Consider the following 19960-nt stretch of genomic DNA (forward strand, 5'->3'; position numbering starts at 1 on the left):
TGCTTATATTTTAAATGTACCAGTACATAACAATTACTCATCTTAGAATTATTGAATGTTAATATTGAATCCCTACGAGAGAAGGTGCAAAACTTAACCTACTCTTGGGAAATAAAGCAGGGCAGGTAACTGAGGTATCAGTGGGGGAACACTTTGGGACTAGCGACCATAATTATATTAGATTTTTAAAAATAATGGAAAAGGATAGACCAGATCTAAAAGTTGAAGTTCTAAATTGGAGAAAGGCCAATTGTGATGGTATTAGGCAATAACTTTCGAAAGCTAATTGGGGGCAGATGTTCACAAGTAAAGGGACAGCTGGAAAATGGGAAGCCTTCAGAAATGAGATAACGAGAATCCAGAGAAAGTATATTCCTGTTAGGGTGAAAGGGAAAGTTGGTAGGTGTAGGGAATGCTGGATGACTAAAGAAATTGAGGGTTTGGTTAAGAAAAAGAAGGAAGTATATGCCAGGTATAGACAGGATAGACCGAGTGAATCCTTAGAAGAGTATAAAGGAAATAGGAGTATACTTAAGAGGGAAATCAGGAGGACAAAAAGGGGACATGAGATAGCTCTGGCAAATAGAATTAAGGAGAATCCAAAGAATTTTTACAAATACGTTAAGGACAAAAGGGTAACTAGGGAGAGAATAGGGCCCCTCAAAGATCAGCAAGGCGGCCTTTGTGAAGAGCTGCAGAAAATGGGGGTGATACTAAATGAGTATTTTGCATCAGTATTTACTGTGGAAAAGGATATGGAAGATATAGAATGTAGGGAAATAGATGGTGACATCTTGCAAAATGTCCATGTTACAGAGGAGGAAGTGTTGGATGTCTTGAAATGCATAAAAATGGATAAGTCCCCAGGACCTGATCAGGTGTACCCTAGAACTCTGTGGGAAGCTACAGAAGTGATTGCTGGGCCTCTTGCTGAGATATTTGTATCATCGATACTCACAGCTGAGGTGCCGGAAGACTGGAGGTTGGCTAACATGGTGCCACTGTTTAAGAACGGCGGTAAGGACAAGCCAGGGAACTATAGACCAGTGAGCCTGTTGGTGGTGGGCAAGTTGTTGGAGGGAATCCTGAGGGACAGGATGTACATGTATTTGGAAAGGCAAGGACTGATTAGGGATAGTTAACATGGCTTTGTGCTTGGAAAATTATGTCTCACAAACTTGATTGAGGTTTTTGAAAAAGTAACAAAGAGGATTGATGAGGGCAGAGCGATAGATGTGATCTATATGGACTTCAGTAAGGCGTTCGACAAGGTTCCCCATGGGAGACTGATTAGCAAGGTTAGATCTCAGGGAATACAGAGAAAACTAGCCATTTGGATACAGAACTGGCTCAAAGGTAGAAGACAGAGGGTGGTGGTGGAGTGTTGTTTTCCAGACTGGAGCCCTGTGACCAGTGGAGTGCCACAAGGATCGGTGCTGGGTCCTCTAGTTTTTGTCATTTACATAAATTATTTGGAGCATAAGAGGTACAGTTAGTAAGTTTGCAGATGACACCAAAATTGGAGGTGTAGTGGACAGCGAAGAGGGTTACTACAGATTACAACAGGATCTGGACCAGATGGGTCAATGGGCTGAGAAGTGGCAGATGGAGTTTAACTCAGATATATGTGAGGTGCTGCATTTTGGGTAAGTAAATCTTAGCAGGATTTATACATTTACTGGTAAGGTCCTGGGGAGTGTTGCTGAACAAAGAGACCTTGGAATGCAAGTTCATAGCTCCTTGAAAGTGGAGTCACAGGTAGATAGGATAGTGAAGAAGGCATTTGGTATGCTTTCCTTTATTGGTCAGAGTATTGAGTACAGGAGTTGGGAGGTCATGTTGCGGCTGTACAGGACATTGGTTAGGCCACTGTTGGAACATTGCATGCAATTCTGTTCTCCTTCCTATCGGAAAGATGTTGTGAAACTTGAAAGGGTTCAGAAAAGATTTACAAGGATGTTGCCAGCGTTGGAGGATCTGCCACTTCTCAGCCCATTGGCCCATCTGGTCAAGATCCTGTTGTAATCTGTGGTAACCCTCTTCGCTTGTTGATGATGACCACTCCTAGGATCTTGACACTCTCCACTCATTCCATCTCTGTGCTGTTAACGTGTAGGATGAGTGCACCATTTTTCCAGGTCTTCCACCCCCTGTCTATAGTCTGTTTCGTTACCATCTGAGATTCGACTGACTATGGTGGTATCATCAGCGAACTTGAAAATGGAATTAGTCTGGTATTTGGTGACGCAGTCATGGGTATACAGTGGGATGCCTGTCTGTCTCCCTCTCCACCCTGGAGGCTCCCTGCCTTCATTCCCGATGAAGGCTTTTGCCCGAAACGTCAATTTTCCTGCTCCTCGGATGCTGCCTGACCTGCTGTGCTTTTCCAGCATCACTTTAATCTAGACTGTGATTTCTAGCATCTGCAGTCCTCACTTTTGCCTGTCTGCTTGACCTGCCGACATGCTCACCACCTTGCGGACAAAAACCCTGGTGGACCAAGTTCAGCATGCGTGTTAAAGAGAGTGTCCTGTGAATGAATACAAATAGTTACCCATAAGATTGACCATCTAAAAATGGTGGTTAGTGTAATTCTTCAACAAGTGTCTCTTTTTACCAGCTTTTTAAAAATGTTTTCTTAACCTGAAAAAAAATCAATTGAGTACCTTTAACATAAGTAATCCTAAGCCTTCCAAAAAGGATGCTGTGACAAGCTGTAATATTACAAAGCTGAATACAGAATTTTGCAAGTCTGTGTCTTGTAGTCATAAAATCCTACATCATGGAAACAGACCCTTTGGCCCAAACGGGTCCATGCCAACCAAAATGTCTGTCCACGTTAACCCCATTTCCCTGCACTTGGCCCATATCCTTCTAATCCTTTCCCATCCATGTATTTGTCAAAATGCCTTTTAAATGTTGTTAATATACCCACTTCAATCACTTCCGTTGGCAGCTCCTGGCCCTACCACGCAGCTTTATTCCCTCATCTTCCGTGTACTTCCCTTAATTAATTTCCTAAATCTTTTTTGCCTCATTTTCAAACCACCATCTTGTTCCACCTTCCCAGGCCAACCCATGTCTCAGCCTGTCAATTTTTATCTTAATGTGAACTGAAACTTATTGCACCTTCTAATTGAAGATTAATATTTACCATTCCTAAATGTGATGAAATTCCAGTGCAAAAACCAACACTTTTGCCTCTGTCCTTTCCAAACCCTCTTAAGATCCGTCCATTCAAACTGTAGCCTCCGACATCTTTAAGTCAGTGTCCCCATTCCCCAACTTTCAAGGTACTTCGAAATGTTGCTTTTTTGAGGAACATCGTCAAATTAGGTTACTTTGTTAAACGTGCTGTGAAACTGTGTTACTCTTGGTCGCGCAATGAGTTACATTATATCGACGCTGCTTCGCGGTAACTTCAAAAGAAAATAACTGATATTGTATCCGTTGTAAAATAATGGAGTATAGAACAATACCAGGGTTTGATGTTATGGTTTTAAAAAAGGATATTGCCCAACTCGTACTGACCAAATTAGTATTTAACTTAACTATTGCGAATATGCTTTTCTGGACAATGGCTGTGCCTGGTAACTTTGGCCAACCGACAAATGCTGATTGATCCCGTACCGTTTCTAGCAGCTGTTATTGCTGCTGGCAGATTGCAGGATGTTTGTTTTTGAATTCAAAATAACCAAACAGGCAACTGGGTTTTCGCCCTGACGGTTTTGATTGGACCTACAGATACAATTGCTCCCCCCACCCCGTGCACTGCATTGTAGGTTTAAATAATACTGCCCAAAGCATTTAGGGAGTGTTTTCTTTCGAACGCGGTGCTGAGTCCCCTCCACTCCAAGGCAAACACATTGCAGCAATTTCAACCAAACCCCAGCGCCCACTGATACTGACAAGCGGGGGAACCAGTCACTGAGCGGTCCTCCTGCAGCGAACCTCGCGCCTGAACCCTCCTCTCCCCTAATCGATTGTCCTGGGACCAATAGAAAATAGAGTCACGGGGCGTGTGGGCGGGGCTGTCGCTCGGTCTCCGCCACACAGCGACTAGTGGGGGGCAGGGTACGACTGGCATCTCATTATCATCTGATTAGCAAGGTGTTTAGAAATTGAACTGGCGCTTGGCTGTGAGTTGAAACTTGCACCAGGGTTTGCAGTGTTCTGTTTCGAAGTGTGTTCTACCCTTCCCACCCTCTGCAAGTCGCCTCAATCCACCCTTTTGCAATCATGCCTCCCAAAAGGACGGTAGGTTTGGGCAGCCGGGTTAATTTCGCTGCCTTTTTTTTCTGTTCCTGGTAACTCGGCGTACGCTGTACCCTGTTTGGAAATAGTAAATAGAAAATATGTCGCACGATTCTGTGTACTGTAATTTTTTTTAAAATGTCTTTGTGAAAGGAGTTTTTTTTTAATTTAGGAAATGTTTTTATTCTCTCAAAAAAGGCAAAATAGCTAAGCTGAAAGTGTAACGCGGTAATTACTACACGATTTCCAGTCATTTGGTGTCCTTGTACCCTCCATGATGGTTGCAACGAATGGACCTTTCTTCACTTCTGTATAGAAATGTACCCGTTTTCGATGCTTTGGGGTGGCTGTAATTTTTTTTAATGCGTGTATGCAATCAAAATCTAAAGGGACATAGATTTGTGTGGATGCTTCAAGTGTATATGAAGTGCAGATTTTTAAAATATAGATATTTCTCCTCTTCGAAGGCCAAAGCCATATTTGAAACTAATCTTCGCCTGTGGGGTTTTAGTGGAGCCCGTATGTACCTGTCACTCATTCAGTCCCTACTGCCTGTGCGTGCTCGCCCCCTGCCCACCTGCGTGCTCGTCACTTCGGGCACGTGCACGAGGTGAACCGGGATGGGCATGAGTATTAAAGCAAGTGGACGAGGTGCGAGAGCTGATCGTGGAGGCTGGCAAAGGAGTAAACATGAAAGACAGTGATGAAGTTAAAATAATTCAGTCATTTTGGGGAATTATTTAAAGGAGAGACGGTGCTTAAAGTGTTTTTAAAAAAGAGACAGGGGGATCTAATGGTGGAGAAGTGGATGTAAGTGGGCTTTGGGAAAGTGGTGAAGGAGGGATAGGTTAAGGAGGTAAACTAACTGGGATAGAGTGGTTGTTAGACAGGCTTGTCAACTTGGAGAGTGGGCTCTTTGCCACAGAGTGCTTTGGGAACTGAGACTTTGTATATTCAAGGCTGAGAGACCAGTAAATTCTTGATCAGTAGGGGAAATAAAGTGTTAGGGGCAAAATGTAGGGAAGTTGACGTTACGAATGTTAAAAATCACACCACCTGGTTATAGTCCAATCGGTTTATTTGGAAGCACTAGCCTTTGGAGCGCTGCTACTTCACAACCACCTGATGAAGGAGCAGTGGTCCAAAATCTAGTGCTTCTAAATAAACCTGTTGGACTATAACCTGGTGTTGTATGATTTTGACTGGGTGTACAAAGTTAAAACACCAGCATCTCCAAATCAAGAGATAAAGAATGTCAGCCATAAACCTACTGAGTGGCACAGCATAGAATCCCTACAGGCAGAAGTGGGTACTGCAGATTAGTCAAGATTAGAGTGGTGCTGGAAAAGCACAGCAGGTCAGGCAGCCTCCGAGAAGCAGGAAAATTGATGTTTCGGGCAATATTCGATTTTCCTGCTCCTCTGATGCTGCCTGACCTGCTGTGCTTTTCCAGCACCACTCTAATCATAGAATCCCTGCAGTGAATGTAGAGGCCATTTGGCCCATCAAGTCTGCATTGAACCTCCAAAGAGGATCCCAACCAGATCCATCCTATCCCTGTAATTACCATGACTAAACCATCTAGCCTGCACGTCCCTAGACTATGGAACAGTTTAACATGATAAATTCACCTAAACTGCACATCTTTGGACTGTGGGGGGAAATCTGTGTAGACACAGGGAGGATGTGTAGACTTCACACAGACAGTTATCCAAGGTTGGAATTAAACCTCCGCACAACATCGTGGGCCAAAGAGCCTGTTCTGTGCTGTACTTTTCTATGTTCTATGTAAATCTAAGTCCCTAGTGCTGTGAGGTGCTAACCACAAAGCTACCATACTGCCCTTGCAGGCTTATTCCTGTTTCAATTTCTTTCGTGTAATAGATATGAAATGGAGTAACTAGAAAGTAGTGGTAAATATTGTATGAGGGAAAGACTAAGAGAAAGCATTAAAGTGAATTCTCAACTGGAATGGGAGACAGTTGAGGATTCCTGAAACAGAATTCATCCAAAACAAAAGCATAAATTGCTGAAGAAACTCAGCTAGTCGAGCAGCATATATAGATAGAAAATAGTTGAGGTTTTGAATCTGGAGACCCTTTTTCAGAACTGTTCTGAAAAATTTCTTCTCTGTCCTGAAAGGGTGACCCTTAATTTAAAACTGTACCGCTTAGTTTTGGGCTTGGATAAGGCCTCCTATGTCATCTAAGGGAAAATTTATTTTAATGAAAAACAAACTATAGCATTCATCTTAAAACCAGCAAGTGAGAGCTAATCTATAGCTTTTGAAAAAGTAGTGTACTGCAGCTCAGTTACGTGGCATGGTATCGAGGTCCCCTTGTGATCAAATATAGTGGTATCATCTCTACCTATTGCAAATCTGAGTTTTTTTTTGTGTATGAACAAAACATCTTTGTAGTTTAAATTGGATGTAGTTTTCTTTTAGAATAAAAATATCGAAATGGCAAAGAAAATCTGTCATCAGTTTGTGTAAATTGTTTGTTTGAAACAATCATGAGCCAGACACAGCAGAAAGAAACATGCCCAGCAACCTAAAACACGAGTAATTTACCTCATGCAGTTAGTCAGGTTTCAGATTATTAATGTTTGCAATATTGTTCTTTCAGGCACCAAGTGAGGTTGAGCAAAAGCATGAAGCAAAAGTGGTTAAACAGGTGCGAATTCTTGGATTTTCCTTTCAGTATCTAGCTTTCAATTAAATAATCACAGTTGGTTATTTTTTTACATATTTACTTGTTATATGACCCTCCAAAGAATATGAAATGTCAGTAGTGCTTATTTTGTTAACCTTTTTTCAAATGTATTTTAAAAACAAAAATGTCCATCTTTTGCAGCTCAGAAGATCCAGTAGATTGGAAAAAGTAAGTAGATTTACAATCCAACTTTGTATATAAATGAGAGGATAATTCCTGAGGCTTATTTCAGTACCAGTACAGGTAGCTATCACAAATGTTTTGTCTCCATTTACTGGCACGTCACTCCTCATTTAGCTATCTGATCATGCCTCAATTCTAATGTTTCTTATAGTAGCCTCTAGAGTTGCTGGGAATGGAGGGTTGAGATATAAAAATAGATTGAAGGACTCACATTTTTTTCACTGGGACATAGGAAGTTGAGATTTATAAAATCATGAGGGGCATGTTTTTAAGCTGAATGGAGAAAGATTTAAAAGGGACATGAAAGCTACTTGTTTACATGGAGTGGTTCATATGTAGGATGAGCTCCCAGAGAAAGTGGTGGACGCACATTGTTACAACGTTTAAGAGACATTTTGATGAGTACATTAATAAAGGTTTGGAGGCTTTGGGGCTAAGGGCAAGCAAGTGGCACTAATTTACTTTGGGAACGTTTTCAGTGTGGACTTGTTGGACTGAGTGGTCTGTCTCCATGCTCAGTGACTTTAAATATACTGTTTTCCAACATCAGCAGGCTAACTTTACCCATGAAGCTGCCTGGTTTTAATTTTGAGAACATAGTCTTTTAACTAAGATAGTCAAAACAAATTTAATATAAAAGCATAGAAAATAAGAGCTGGAGTAGGCCATTTAGCCTTTTGATCCTCCTCTGCCAATTGTTACGATCATTAAGTGATCATCCAAATCCATAACCTGTTCTATGTCCCCCACGTGCTTTGATCCCTTCAGCCCCAAGTGCTATATCTAAATCCTTCTTGAAATCATAAAGGTTTGGCTTTGACTGCTGTCTGTAGTAGCGAATTACACGGGCTCCCCACTCTCTGGATTAAAAGTTTTTCTTTGTCAGTTCTAAATGGTCTACCCCTCAACCAGTCAAATCTATCCTCATGTTTGTTCTGCCATCCCAGCAGTCAGTCTGTCTGGTAAACCTTAATTGTGCTCCCTCCGTAACATAAACATCCTTCCTCCGATAAGGCGACCAAACTGCACATAACATTCTAGGCATGGCCTCACCAAGGCCCTATATAACTTCAGGAAGACATTCTGCTCTTGTATTTGAATCGTCTTGCTGTGAAAGTCGATGTATGTTTGCTGCCTTGACCTACGTGTTTCAATAAAAACCAAACGGATTGCAGATGGTGTAAATGGGAAACAAAAATACAAGTTGCTGGGAAAGCTCAGCAAATCTGGCAGCATCTGAAGAGTTAACATTTCTGGTCTGTGATCCTTTTGTTGCTTACCTTCAGTGACTTAGTTTACAAGGGCATCCAGGTTTTATCTGCTGAATCACTGAATGGATATGTAATTTTTAAATGTTCTACTGCCTGGAACATTGTTGCATTTGTAGAAAATAAACCCAGTCTTTGGGTGTTTAGATATATACATTGAGGGGGTTTAACATAAACATATTGAAGGAAAGACAACCTTAGTCTGTCTGTCACTCTGGCTCTGGTGCTCCCTGTCTGAACTGTTCTCAAGTTCTGAGTTGAACACTCACTGGAAGGAGAAGTGTGTGAACCTACACTACTGTCTCCAGAAATAGAATTCAACCAGACAATAATGATTCAGAAACCAATCCCAGTGTTAACATCTTGTGTGGGCAAATGGACTTCGTCTGAGGGCCAGCATTTGGACAGTCTGAATTAGGTTGGTTTCTTTCTTCTGAATGTAACTAATCCTTTGCTGAAGTACTTTTGTAATGGTGTGCAGGGTTTTGTTTGTTTCTGCAGGCTGAGCTAAGTGAGTTTTAAGTCTTATTTACCAGGAATGGCACTTGGACATAGTTGCATATTTTAAAAGCTTTTGTCCTTAATCTTAAGCTTTCTGGAAAATAAATATAATAGTTCCCTTTGTTAACTAAAGAAATCTGCTGATCTATTACCAGCACTGAGCCATAGAATCTAATATTGACAATATCACCTTCCTTTAAATTTAAACGTTGTGGCCAGTGGAGGGGTGGGTCCACAAAGGAGTCAGATTACCCCTCCTAATGGTTCATAACAGCACGTTGATGGTGAGCAACTTCATCCAGCACCGGTATTTTTGGCTAACATTACAAGTAACACTTCAATTTATTTTTTATCACGTGCCTGCTAGTAGGTGAGAATCTGTAGTGTGTTCCTGGAAAATGATCTACCTGCCGGTTATTGCTTGCAAATCACAGTTGTGGCGTCCTGGTGTTTTCATGGATTGACTTTCAGTTTGAGGATAGCTTTTATGCATGGTTGCAAGTTTCTGCCATGTGTCTTTGTGCTTTAGGCAGTCTCATTATTGAGCCACAGACCTTTAGGCATGTGAGACACGATATCCTATATGGTAGTGGGATCCAGAGAGCAGAATTTGCTTCCTGTTCAGTCTGTATCTTGATCATTTTTAAAATATTGTGACTCAAATCCTGAACCAGGTGTTCACCATTTTTAACGAGCAAGCTCCTCCATTCATTATTTTAAATGCTGTTTCAAGGAAAGCTTCAGAGTATCTGAGACATTTGCTTGGCTCTCATGGACAATTGGCCATTTAGGAGTTAAGAAAACAGGAGTTAAAAGGGAGAGATGCATTTTGGCCACTTGGATATAATCCGTTGTCCATTCTAATTGATTTTTGCATGAGTGTTGGCTGAATATATGTGAGGCTAAGTACAAGAAGGACAATAACATTTAGTTACTTGATAGAGTAAAATTGTGTGTTAGTGCAATACCACATATGTAGCCTGTACATCCCAGTGACTAGCAGATTGTATCAAACAGAGTGTACCTTCACTACGCAATGGGCAGCAAATGGACTGAATGTTCAATTAACCCCTGCTTGCAAAACACTTAATGTAAGGCTGAATTTTACATGAAATTGACCATGTGTCAAAGTTGGCAACTTGGACGGAGGGTTTCTCTCCATGAGGCCGTGTTTTTTAAAAAAAAAAAAAATTAGCTATCTTTCTGCACTCATCTGAATACCTATTCATTGCACCCCGATGGTCCCTGACCTGTCCTGTTCTCCCACTCAGTGGAGGTGGTAATACTCAGCGCTGCTGGGACATCCAGGATTCTTGATGCCATAGCCATAATTAAAACGCTGTTACACACGTGTGTCAGTCTGGAGCTGCTGTGCACAGTTTGTCATTTGTCCCAGGCAAATGGGGGAACATTGACATCTCACTTTGTGCCCATGGACCTGGAGATCGTGATGGTTGGGGTGCTGCAGAGGAACACTGTCCTTTCTCCCTCCAGTGTCGATGGAGAGTGAATAGTACCAGAACCTGCAAGCCTGGTCTGAGGTTGCTTCCCGGGTCGGTGTTACTGTGGAGAAGTGTGCAGCGGTAAAGGATGAGGTGGCTTGGTCTTCCACCTTCATCCTGCCTGCCACCTTTAACCCTGGGAAGTTCAAACCTAGGAGGGTGCACCTACCTCTCGGCAGCACACACCCAGCATGCGTGGGCTGGCTCTTGCTGGCACTTTAGTCATCATCACTGATGAAGGGCTTTTGCCTGCAATGTCAATTTTCCTGCTCCACTGACCTGCTGTGCTTTTCCAGCACCACACTCTTGGCACTTGCTGGCTGCCTAACAGTATCCAAGCTGCTGGACTAATATCCGAAACAGCTCTTGACATACTGTGCTGGGAACCCCTGACTGAAAGGTGTCCCCCTTTAATAAAATTAATAACTGCATATGTTGAAGTTCTGAAACAAAAAACAGATTGCTGGAGAAACTCAGCAGGTCTGGCAGCATCTGTAGACAGAAAGCGGAGTTAACAGACTCCAATTATACTTCAAAACTGAACTCTTTCAAGACTCCATGTTAACTCTGCTTTCTGTCCACAAATGCTGCCAGACCTGCTGAGTTTTTCCAACTATGTTTCACCTCTCATGCTCACGCCCTCTTTCTCTCCCGCTCTCTTGCTCGCAGGGCTACTCCTCTTGGACTTTGAGACATGCAGTGTGTTCTGTATTTATAGATACTATGCAACTGAAAGATTGATGTACAACAACATGTCCACCTGCTTGACTGATCATTGGTGACAGCAATTACAAGCTGCCTGCTTCCTCTCTGCTGCAAGATGAGGCAAGACATGAAAGTACCTATAAGCTTTGGCTGAAGGGTCAAAATGCACAAAGACAAGGCAAGAATGCTGGGCGGGTCAAAATAGGGATAAATTGAGGGAGAGTGTTAAGGGAGCAGATGAGGAGCTCCAAGCTGCACATCCATGAGATACACACCTGTCCCTACATTCCATTGAAAGATGTTTGTGTGCTTTAAAGTGCAGCCCTGTACATAGAACTTTGTTTATGTGCCTTCATTATCAAATGCATGTTGCTGTATGTAGTTTGCAAAAAGCTGGTTCATAGTAGATCTCCTCATCGATGGTGGCCTTTTGAAAGAGATGGCTTCCAAGTCCTGGGAAGGGCTTGACGTACTCCAAAGTTGCTCCTTCAACATATGGAGGTAGAATATTTGGCTGACACAGTTGTGGGTTGCGATAAGTTGTTTAAATAAAATATTTTGGCAAGTTGAGTTTCTTGTGGGCAACCACACTCCAGGCATTGATTAGTGGATTTAAATAGAACGCAATGAGGTAATTTGATCGAGCAATTTCTCCACATCCATTTTCTTGTACATTTTGACAGTTGCCTTTCAATCACTTTTATTTGTAACTGATTTGATTGTCTGCCTTGTTGTTCTCTTTTGTGTTTGTCCTTTCCTTAGTTCCTGTTGCTGACAATTTTGTGTTTTCCCACCCAAAAATCTTGTGCCGCAGTTCACTTGATATTTGAATAATGCATTAAAATGGACAACTCTATCTCTGTATTCATGTCCACTTTGTTTTCTGCAACCCCTTCCCCCATCCACTTTGCAAAGCCCTCTGCAACTGTCCTGGAAAAAATGATAATATCTCTTTATTGTTTCTGGTTATATTTATAAATTGCCAAATTCTGTTAGTTTTTTGGGTTGCTTCGATCCATCTACACTACGTTTTTAAAGAAATCATGTTGCTCAAGCTTGAGTGCTCTCAGCTCATCTATTTCTTCAACATTTTGTCATTCACATACAAATCACCATACCCTATTTTAACTAATTTTCTATGTACGATTCCAAATTTTGTCCTGTTACTTGTCTAGTAGGTTTGCTTTTATTAATATGACTGTCCAATTCCAGCAACTAGGATAAAACAAATGTGGTGATAAAGGCTTAATCTTTTGAGTCCTGTCCAATTGAGTGAATAAAATCATTTTAGCGGTTTACTTGAAAACTGTCATTTTAACAAGGGTAGCATGATCAAACAACTTTTTGTTTAGATTAGATCTATGGTATGGAAACAGGTCATTTGGCCCAACAAGCCCACGCCACCCCTCCAAAATGTAACCCACCCAGACCCATTCCCCCTATCCTATACTTGCCTCTGACTAATGCACCTAACCCCATGGGCAATTTAGCATGGCCAATTCACCTGACTGCACATCTTTTGGATTGTGGGAGAAAACTGGAGCATCCGGAGGAAATCCACATAGACACAGCGAGAATGTGCAAACTCCACACAGACAATTGCCCAAGGTGGGAATGGAACACTGGTCCCTGGTGCTGTGATGCAGAAGTGCTAACCACTGAGCCACTGTGCTGCCCCAAACTTTTTTTTTCAGCACCAACTTCTCTTTAATCACCGCTTGGAGCAAAAACTACAGGTAGAAACTTAATTCAGGATAAACATAGGCATATGCAGATATAAAATATTTATAACATAAGTTCTACCATTTCCATTGAAAAATCTGACCAACTAATTCTGGAGCAAATACTTTATATGCAAGCCCTATTTAAATTAACGACGTATCTGTACAATATCAGTATAAACATAAAGTACAGAGATTCACAGAATTCCAAATACATATCAACACCAGATTCCTTTTTGTCACGCCTGGGCGCAAACAGGTCAGATAGAAAACAAATAACTGTACTTGACAGATTATGGCAGTCCTAAAGATGTACTGCATAGATACAGACCCTTCGGTATAAGGATTTGAGCTATAGGGAGGTTGAATAGGCTGCAGCTGTTTTCCCTAGAATGTTGGAGGCTGATGAGGTGACCTTATAGAGGTTTATAAAATCATGAGGGGCATGGATCGTAAAAATAGACAAAGTCTTTTCCCTAGGGTGGGGGAGTCCAGAACTTGATGAGTAGAGCTCTTTGGTAAAATGACAGCCCAACTTTAAACATTCATCCTAAATTTACTGAAGTGCATCAAGCTATTAAATGTATGCTTTTGCTTTACATGAAAAATTATTCAACTTCTGTTGCAGGTCGCAGCTGCAGCGGCGGCTGCTGCTGCTGCTAAAGAAGAGTCCAAACCACAAAAACGTGCCAGGGTAAGAATCTGTATTATTCTGTAATTTATGTTGGGCTTATTTCAGCCAAGGAGGATGTTACAACAGAATGATTCTGTCATTGCCTTCAATCTCCTTTCCAACACAGCCTGTTGGATAATGGGCCAAGATTGAAAATCCACATGTTTTCTAAGCCTAACTTCCCAACTATGATGAGCATACCAACATGTATTGGCTTTAAAAATTCACCTTTTCTGGTTTGTATGATCAAGAGCTACGCACTGGAAGTGCATTTATCTCCAAAACCCCAAAGGAACTGTCAATGCTAGATATTTGGCATTATGATTTGCCTCTTATTCTGAGTGGAGAAAGCGAGGACTGCAGATGCTGGAGATAAGAGCTGAAAATGTGTTGCTGGAAAAGCGCAGCAGGTCAGGCAGCATCCAAGGAACAGGAGAATCGACGTTTCGGGCATAAGCCCTTCTGAAGAAGGGCTTATGCCCGAAACGTCGATTCTCCTGTTCCTTGGATGCTGCCTGACCTGCTGCGCTTTTCCAGCAACACATTTTCAGCTCTTATTATGAGTGCCTTATGAAGGTATGCCTCTACAAATGTACCCTAATAACAGAATTGTTGAGATTTGTAACTTTATGTGCATATTTCACCAGTATTTCTTGAAATAGTTGCTCTGTACAAAAATTATTTTTATGAACAGTGTAGTGTTTCTATGACATTTTAATTAAAATGGAGTCTTTCAGGAACATTGATCATTCTGCTTTCTAAAGCTTTCACCAAAACCCAAGAAACAGCCCAAAGGGAAGGAAAAGAAAATAACCAAGGAAGAGGTTGCACCTGCTCAAAATGGTGAAACAAAACCTGATGAGGTACGACTTGAATCTGATGTGTGCTTAAAGCTATGCACGTATATTTTTTTAAAAAGGTTATTTTGGAGCAAACTGTGTTTGACTAATTTAATTTTTTTCTTTCAATGAGGTAGCTGAGAAGGTTGATGCACTTCATCATGCTCAATGGACTTAGTCATTTTAGTCAAGTGCCATATAAGAGGCTTGTCAGCAAATTTGAAACCCAGGGAATAAAAGGCACTGGCAACATGACTACGACACTGGTTCTGTGGTAGGGAATGCAGTGGTGGTGAACAGTTTGCATACGACCTCCAGCCCAATAAACAATGGGATTTTCCCAGGGGTCAGTATTAGGACTGCTGCTTTTCTTGACGCAAGCTTGGTTGTATAGCATAGTTTCGGACTTTCCAGAGGAGCCAAAACATGAAAGTGTTGTGAACTGTGAAGTCTGCCACTTCTCTGTCCATTCCTAGGCAATGATTCATTTTGGTACAAAGAATGTGGCATAATGTGCACAATTCTAAAAAGGGTACAGGTGCAGAGGAACATGGGAATATATAGAATTGTTGGAAGTGACAGGTGGGTTGAGAATTGAGTTAATCTGGCCTACAGGATCTTGGACTTTATAAGTAGGCACAATGCGTACAAAAGGGAGGTTATGGTGTATCTACATAAATAAACACCAGCTCCGTTTCAACTAGTGTTGTCCAATTTCTGGCATCACACAAGGATGTAAAAATATTGGAGGGAGTGCAGATAAGACTTAAGTATAATTCTGAAGGCTATCCTTGTCATGGATGAACTAACAAGGCGGGGAACTCTTCTCCTTGGTGAATATTAGCAGGAGATTTGATAGTTCAAATTTGTGAATCTGGATAGTAAAAATAACAAAACATCTGTTCCTAGTAGCAGAAGGGTTGAGAACCAGAGAACAGTAATTTGAGGTGGAAAGTGGAAGAACCAGCAGTGACATGAAAAACATGTTAATTTAGTTAATGATTAGAATCTGGAAAGTGCTCCTGAATACGTAGTGATTGGATGCTTGATTCAGTTTTGAAAAGGAGTTGCATGATCATCTGAAGCGAGAAGAGCTGTGGGGTTCTGAGGGAAGGATGGAAGAGTAGTCTCTTGAATTGCTCAGGCGCTACCAAAGGATTGTGAATCACTGTTTCATGAAACTTGCATTGATTTGATTTGTCCGTTTTTATTTTGCTAACACTTATTTCAGATCCGGGTCTCTCGCCCCTCTGTTAATGTCACTTCGGCTAGAGATACCCCAACCCACTCACTGTCTGTGAAGGGCCAGGTTGAGACTGTGGCAGTTAAGGGTATGATAATGTGTACGGTGTATATGCTGTGGTTGACTTTTTTTTAAAATATGATTTTCCTTCAGGCTGGTTAAAGTGTTGAGTGCAGTGAAATACTCTGGATGCTGAAAATCTGAAATAACCATGCTGGAGAAATTCAGCAGATCTGCAGCTCCTCAATAATGAGTTTTTATTTTGTTTTAAGTCCAATATGACCGAAGAATGAAATGGAAATGTGGGGGTTGGGGAGGGGCAACGTTTAAACTGTTGGAAAAGGTCTGGAGCAAAGTAGAACAGAAAAGGGGGGCCAAGGGAAATTACAGATGTCACAGGACAAAAGGAAAATATAATGATTTCGAGATGGGCAAGAGGTCTGGAGTAGGTGTTCCTAGTAAATTAAAGGCCAGCTCTGAAAACAAAACAAAGAAAATCAAACACTTCGGCAGGGGAAACAAAATGAGGAGCACGGTTTGTAATTTAAAGTTGTTGAACTGCCATGTTGAGTCAAAAGGGCCTAAAGAGAAAATTAGGTGTGAAATGGTTCATCCAGTTTACATTGGGCTTCACTGGAACATTGCAGCAAACCTAAGACAGAAATGTGAACTCGAGTACAAGCAGACTGAGTTGTACTCTGCTATTAGCACCTATTCTGGACCTCTTTGTTTGCTAAAACCATGACCTTTCCCTTCTGTTCAGCACATGTATTTGGTTTTGCCTTCAATAGAACGGTTTCTATCTTGTTTATTAATCGTTACCAATCACTTTGCTTTTTGTTCTGTGATGCTACTGATCTCTCATCTTGCTTGCCTCTGATCTTTCCCTTGCCTTCTGTTTTAGTTGCTCCTCACATTTTCCTAGAGTATGAACTCATCAATTTTCCATATCTTGACAAAGTAACTGGGCCTGAAATGTTAACTTTGTCTTCTCTCAGCAGTTGCTGCCAGATCTGCTGAGTTTCTGCCACATTTTTTTATTTGGGTGTGGTATTTCTACTATTTTCATGTGAAGTAATTAATGGGTGTGTGCCTGGATGCATTATAACAATTCTGGATTGAATGAGGAACATCACCATGAAGATAGAAGGACAATGAGCTAGTATTGCAGCTAGAAACTCTCAACTCATCTGATTTTTCTTTTTGTCTCTTTGGAATGGATGCTTTAATTTATAACATTATAAGTAATGCTGAAAAGTCCAAGTGACTTGTATGTTGCATGCCACTACTAAAGCTAAATTGTTAGTATCTATATTTCTAGTATTTGTGTATACTAATCTGTCAGTTCAACTGCTTAAGTTCCTGCCTCAGGCTATTCATTAAAGCAATTTTAGAACCTGAGCAAAGTTAAAATTTATCAAATAATCAATTCAATTTGGTGGGGGTGGGGGGGGGTGTGGTGAAGTCAGAAGGTCCCTTGTTTGCAATAACCACACAATTGACTCAGACAACAGAATCCTATATTTGTGGATGGCCTCACTATGCCTGTGCACTGTAGTTAGTGTAGAATAATGTGATATAATGTATGCATCTTTTTCTTTTTGACTGGATTATGTATTTTTGAAAATTTTAGTAAATTTTCTTCAACAGATTTTTGGACTGGTAAGCTATCCATGACGTATGGGACAATAAACATGTGACTGTATGAGTATGCAGTTGTTCTGTAGAGTAGGAATTTTTAAATGCTATTGCATTAATTACCCAAATCAAGCTGATTATATGGTTTATTATGAAAGAGGTGGCCTGTGCATGTCTGGCACTTGCTGATGGCCTTTAAGAATCAGTAAGTGCCACTCAATATATTGCATTTAAAGCTGAATAGTAATCTTGGCAATTGACGACAAAAATATATTCAGACTTTCTATCACCTGTTGAATTTTTACCATGTGATTGTCTACTTTAATTCTTTGTTACCAGGAACAGAAAACTGAATCTGCAAGCGATCAAAATGACGACTGAAGGATCTACCATTGTCTTCGGTTGATTTTTATGTAACACTTGTAGAATTGAAAATATTTTTATCAAGTTATTTTGTAAATGCAAATATTTTTAGGGTTAGTAAATTTTTGTGTGTTTGAAAGACATTGATAAAATCGCAACATCCTTTAAGCAATTGGGATATTTGTAACCTTTTATTGTGCAAAAAAATCAATTTTACAATTGGAAAGATTTTACATTGGTTTTCTTTTGACTAACTTGGATATGTGTTCCATGGGCTTTTAATTTAGAAATGATGCCTTTAGTATTTTAAGGTAATTGAAATGTATAATCGCAAACTTAGTTTCACTTTTGAATGTTTGTCGTAAAGCAATAAATTGTGAAATGTTCTAAGAGTTGATGGATGAGTGATGATGTGATCACCTGCTTGGTTTGTGACATCTGTTTTGTAATAATAAATGGGGTTTTTCCGCATTTATTACAGAATGTCTTGTCTATTTTAACAAGTTTTTGTCTGGATACCTTTTTTATTTCTTTTCACCTTCAAAAGCTAACTTCACCTACAAATATAAGGCAATGAATGTATACTTTTATATTCAGGTACTTAATTGGTAATGATACATTCTCCTCAGACAAGTTTACAACTTAAATATTTTGGTGGGCTTCTCATGAGTAAATCATTCATATCCACAGATGTGTGTGTTCAGTCAATCAATTGTCAATCTAATATTACCAAAAAGAAGTTTTGTCAGCCACCCCAGTAATCAAAAGTAGAAATCTAATTACGACAGCATTGAAATAATTGTAACTAGACTTTACTGCAAACTAGGCTGAGAAGGAGTTTGCAAACTCTGATCATGTCACAGCATAGGATCAGTTCATTCCAAAAAGGAAGAAAGATCCTAGGAGGAGGCATGGGTGGCTGTGGCTGATGAGAAGTTAAGAAACATTTAAAGTTGAAAGAGAAAAAGTATAACGTAACATTGCAAAGATAAGTGGGAAAATGGAGGACTTGGAAGCTTTTAAAGAATAAAGGAAATACACAGGAAAAAATGAGGTATGAAGGTAAACTGGCCAAAAATAAAGAGGAGGATAATGAAAGATTTTTTAGGTACGTGAAAGGCAAAAAAAAAAGTTAAGACTAAAATTGGACCCTTGAAGACAGAAACAGGGGAATATATTACGGGGAATAAAGAAATGGCAGATGAATTGGTACTTCAGATCTGTGTTCACTGGGGAAGACACAAGCAATCTCCCTGAGGTAACAGTGGCTGAAGGACCTGAACTGAAGGGAATTTATATTTGCCAGGAATTGGTGTTGAAGAGACCGTTAGGTCTGAAGGTTGATAAGTCCCCGGGCCCTGATGGTCTACATCCCAGGGTACTGAAGGAGGTGGCTCGAGAAATCGTGGATGCGTTGGTGATTATTTTCCAGAGTTCGATAGATTCAGGATCAGTTCCTGTGGATTGGAGTGTGGCTGATGTTGTACCACTTTTTAAGAAAGGGGGGGGGAGAGAGAAAGCAGGAAATTATAGACCAGTTAGTCTGACCTCAGTGGTGGGAAAGATGCTAGAGTCAATTATAAGGAAGAAGTTACGACACATCTGGATAGTAGTAACAGGATAGGTCAGAGTCAGCATGGATTTATGAAGGGGAGATCATGCTTGATTAATCTTCTGGAATTTTTGAGGCTGTAACTATGAAGATAGACTAGGGAGATCCAGTAGATGTAGTGTACCTGGACTTTCAGAAAGCTTTTGATAAAGTCCCACACAGGAGGTTAGTGAGCAAAATTAGGGCGCATGGTATTGGGGGCAAAGTACTAACTTGGATTGGTTGGCTGACAGGAAACAAAGAGTAGTGATAAACGGCTCCATTTCGGAATGGCAGGCAGTGAACAGTGGGGTACCGCAGGGAGCAGTGCTGGGACCGCAGCTTTTTACAATATATATTAATGATATAGAAGATGGTATTAGTAATAACATTAGCAAATTTGCTGATGATACTAAGCTGGGTAGCAGGATGAAATGTGAGGAGGATGTTAGGAGATTACAGGGTGACCTGGACAGGTTAGGTGAGTGGTCAGATGCATGGCAGATGCAGTTTAATGTGGATAAATGTATGGTTATCCACTTTGGTGGCAAGAACAGGAAGGCAGATTACTACCTAAATGGAATCAATTTAGGTAAAGGGGCAGTACAAAGAGATCTGGGTGTTCTCGTACAGCAGTCAATGAAGGTAAGCATGCAGGTACAGTAGGTAGTGAAGAAGGCTAATAGCATGCTGACCTTCATAACAAGAGGGATTGAGTATAGAAGCAAAGAGGTTCTTCTGAAGCTGTATAGGGCCCTGGTGAAA

At 40.7% G+C, this 19960-nt stretch overlaps 1 protein-coding gene across 2 annotated transcripts; it reads left to right on the forward strand.

Annotated features, from left to right (window-relative positions):
- The first annotated feature begins 4037 nt into the window (after positions 1–4037).
- Positions 4038–18079, forward strand: hmgn3 (high mobility group nucleosomal binding domain 3). 2 transcript variants are annotated; one of them, XM_043686968.1, is made up of 7 exons: positions 4038–4257; positions 6882–6929; positions 7110–7136; positions 13477–13542; positions 14286–14384; positions 15592–15691; positions 17581–18079. In XM_043686968.1, exons 1-7 carry the CDS (start codon positions 4240–4242, stop codon positions 17592–17594), a joined length of 372 nt encoding a protein of 123 aa, XP_043542903.1. In that variant the 5' UTR covers positions 4038–4239; the 3' UTR covers positions 17595–18079. The 2 variants fall into 2 exon arrangements, with proteins under 2 accessions (XP_043542903.1, XP_043542904.1); XM_043686969.1 differs by lacking the exon at positions 15592–15691 and having other exon boundaries at positions 4041–4257.
- Positions 18080–19960: the final 1881 nt, after the last annotated feature.

Source organism: Chiloscyllium plagiosum, chromosome 3, assembly GCF_004010195.1.
Source record: "Chiloscyllium plagiosum isolate BGI_BamShark_2017 chromosome 3, ASM401019v2, whole genome shotgun sequence".
NCBI classification, from domain to species: Eukaryota; Metazoa; Chordata; class Chondrichthyes; order Orectolobiformes; family Hemiscylliidae; genus Chiloscyllium; species Chiloscyllium plagiosum.

Coding starts and splice junctions, on each gene's coding strand:
- hmgn3 (XM_043686968.1), top strand. Junction 13,543..14,285: donor AACCACAAAAACGTGCCAGG/GTAAGAATCTGT, acceptor TGCTTTCTAAAG/CTTTCACCAAAACCCAAGAA. Junction 14,385..15,591: donor GTGAAACAAAACCTGATGAG/GTACGACTTGAA, acceptor CACTTATTTCAG/ATCCGGGTCTCTCGCCCCTC.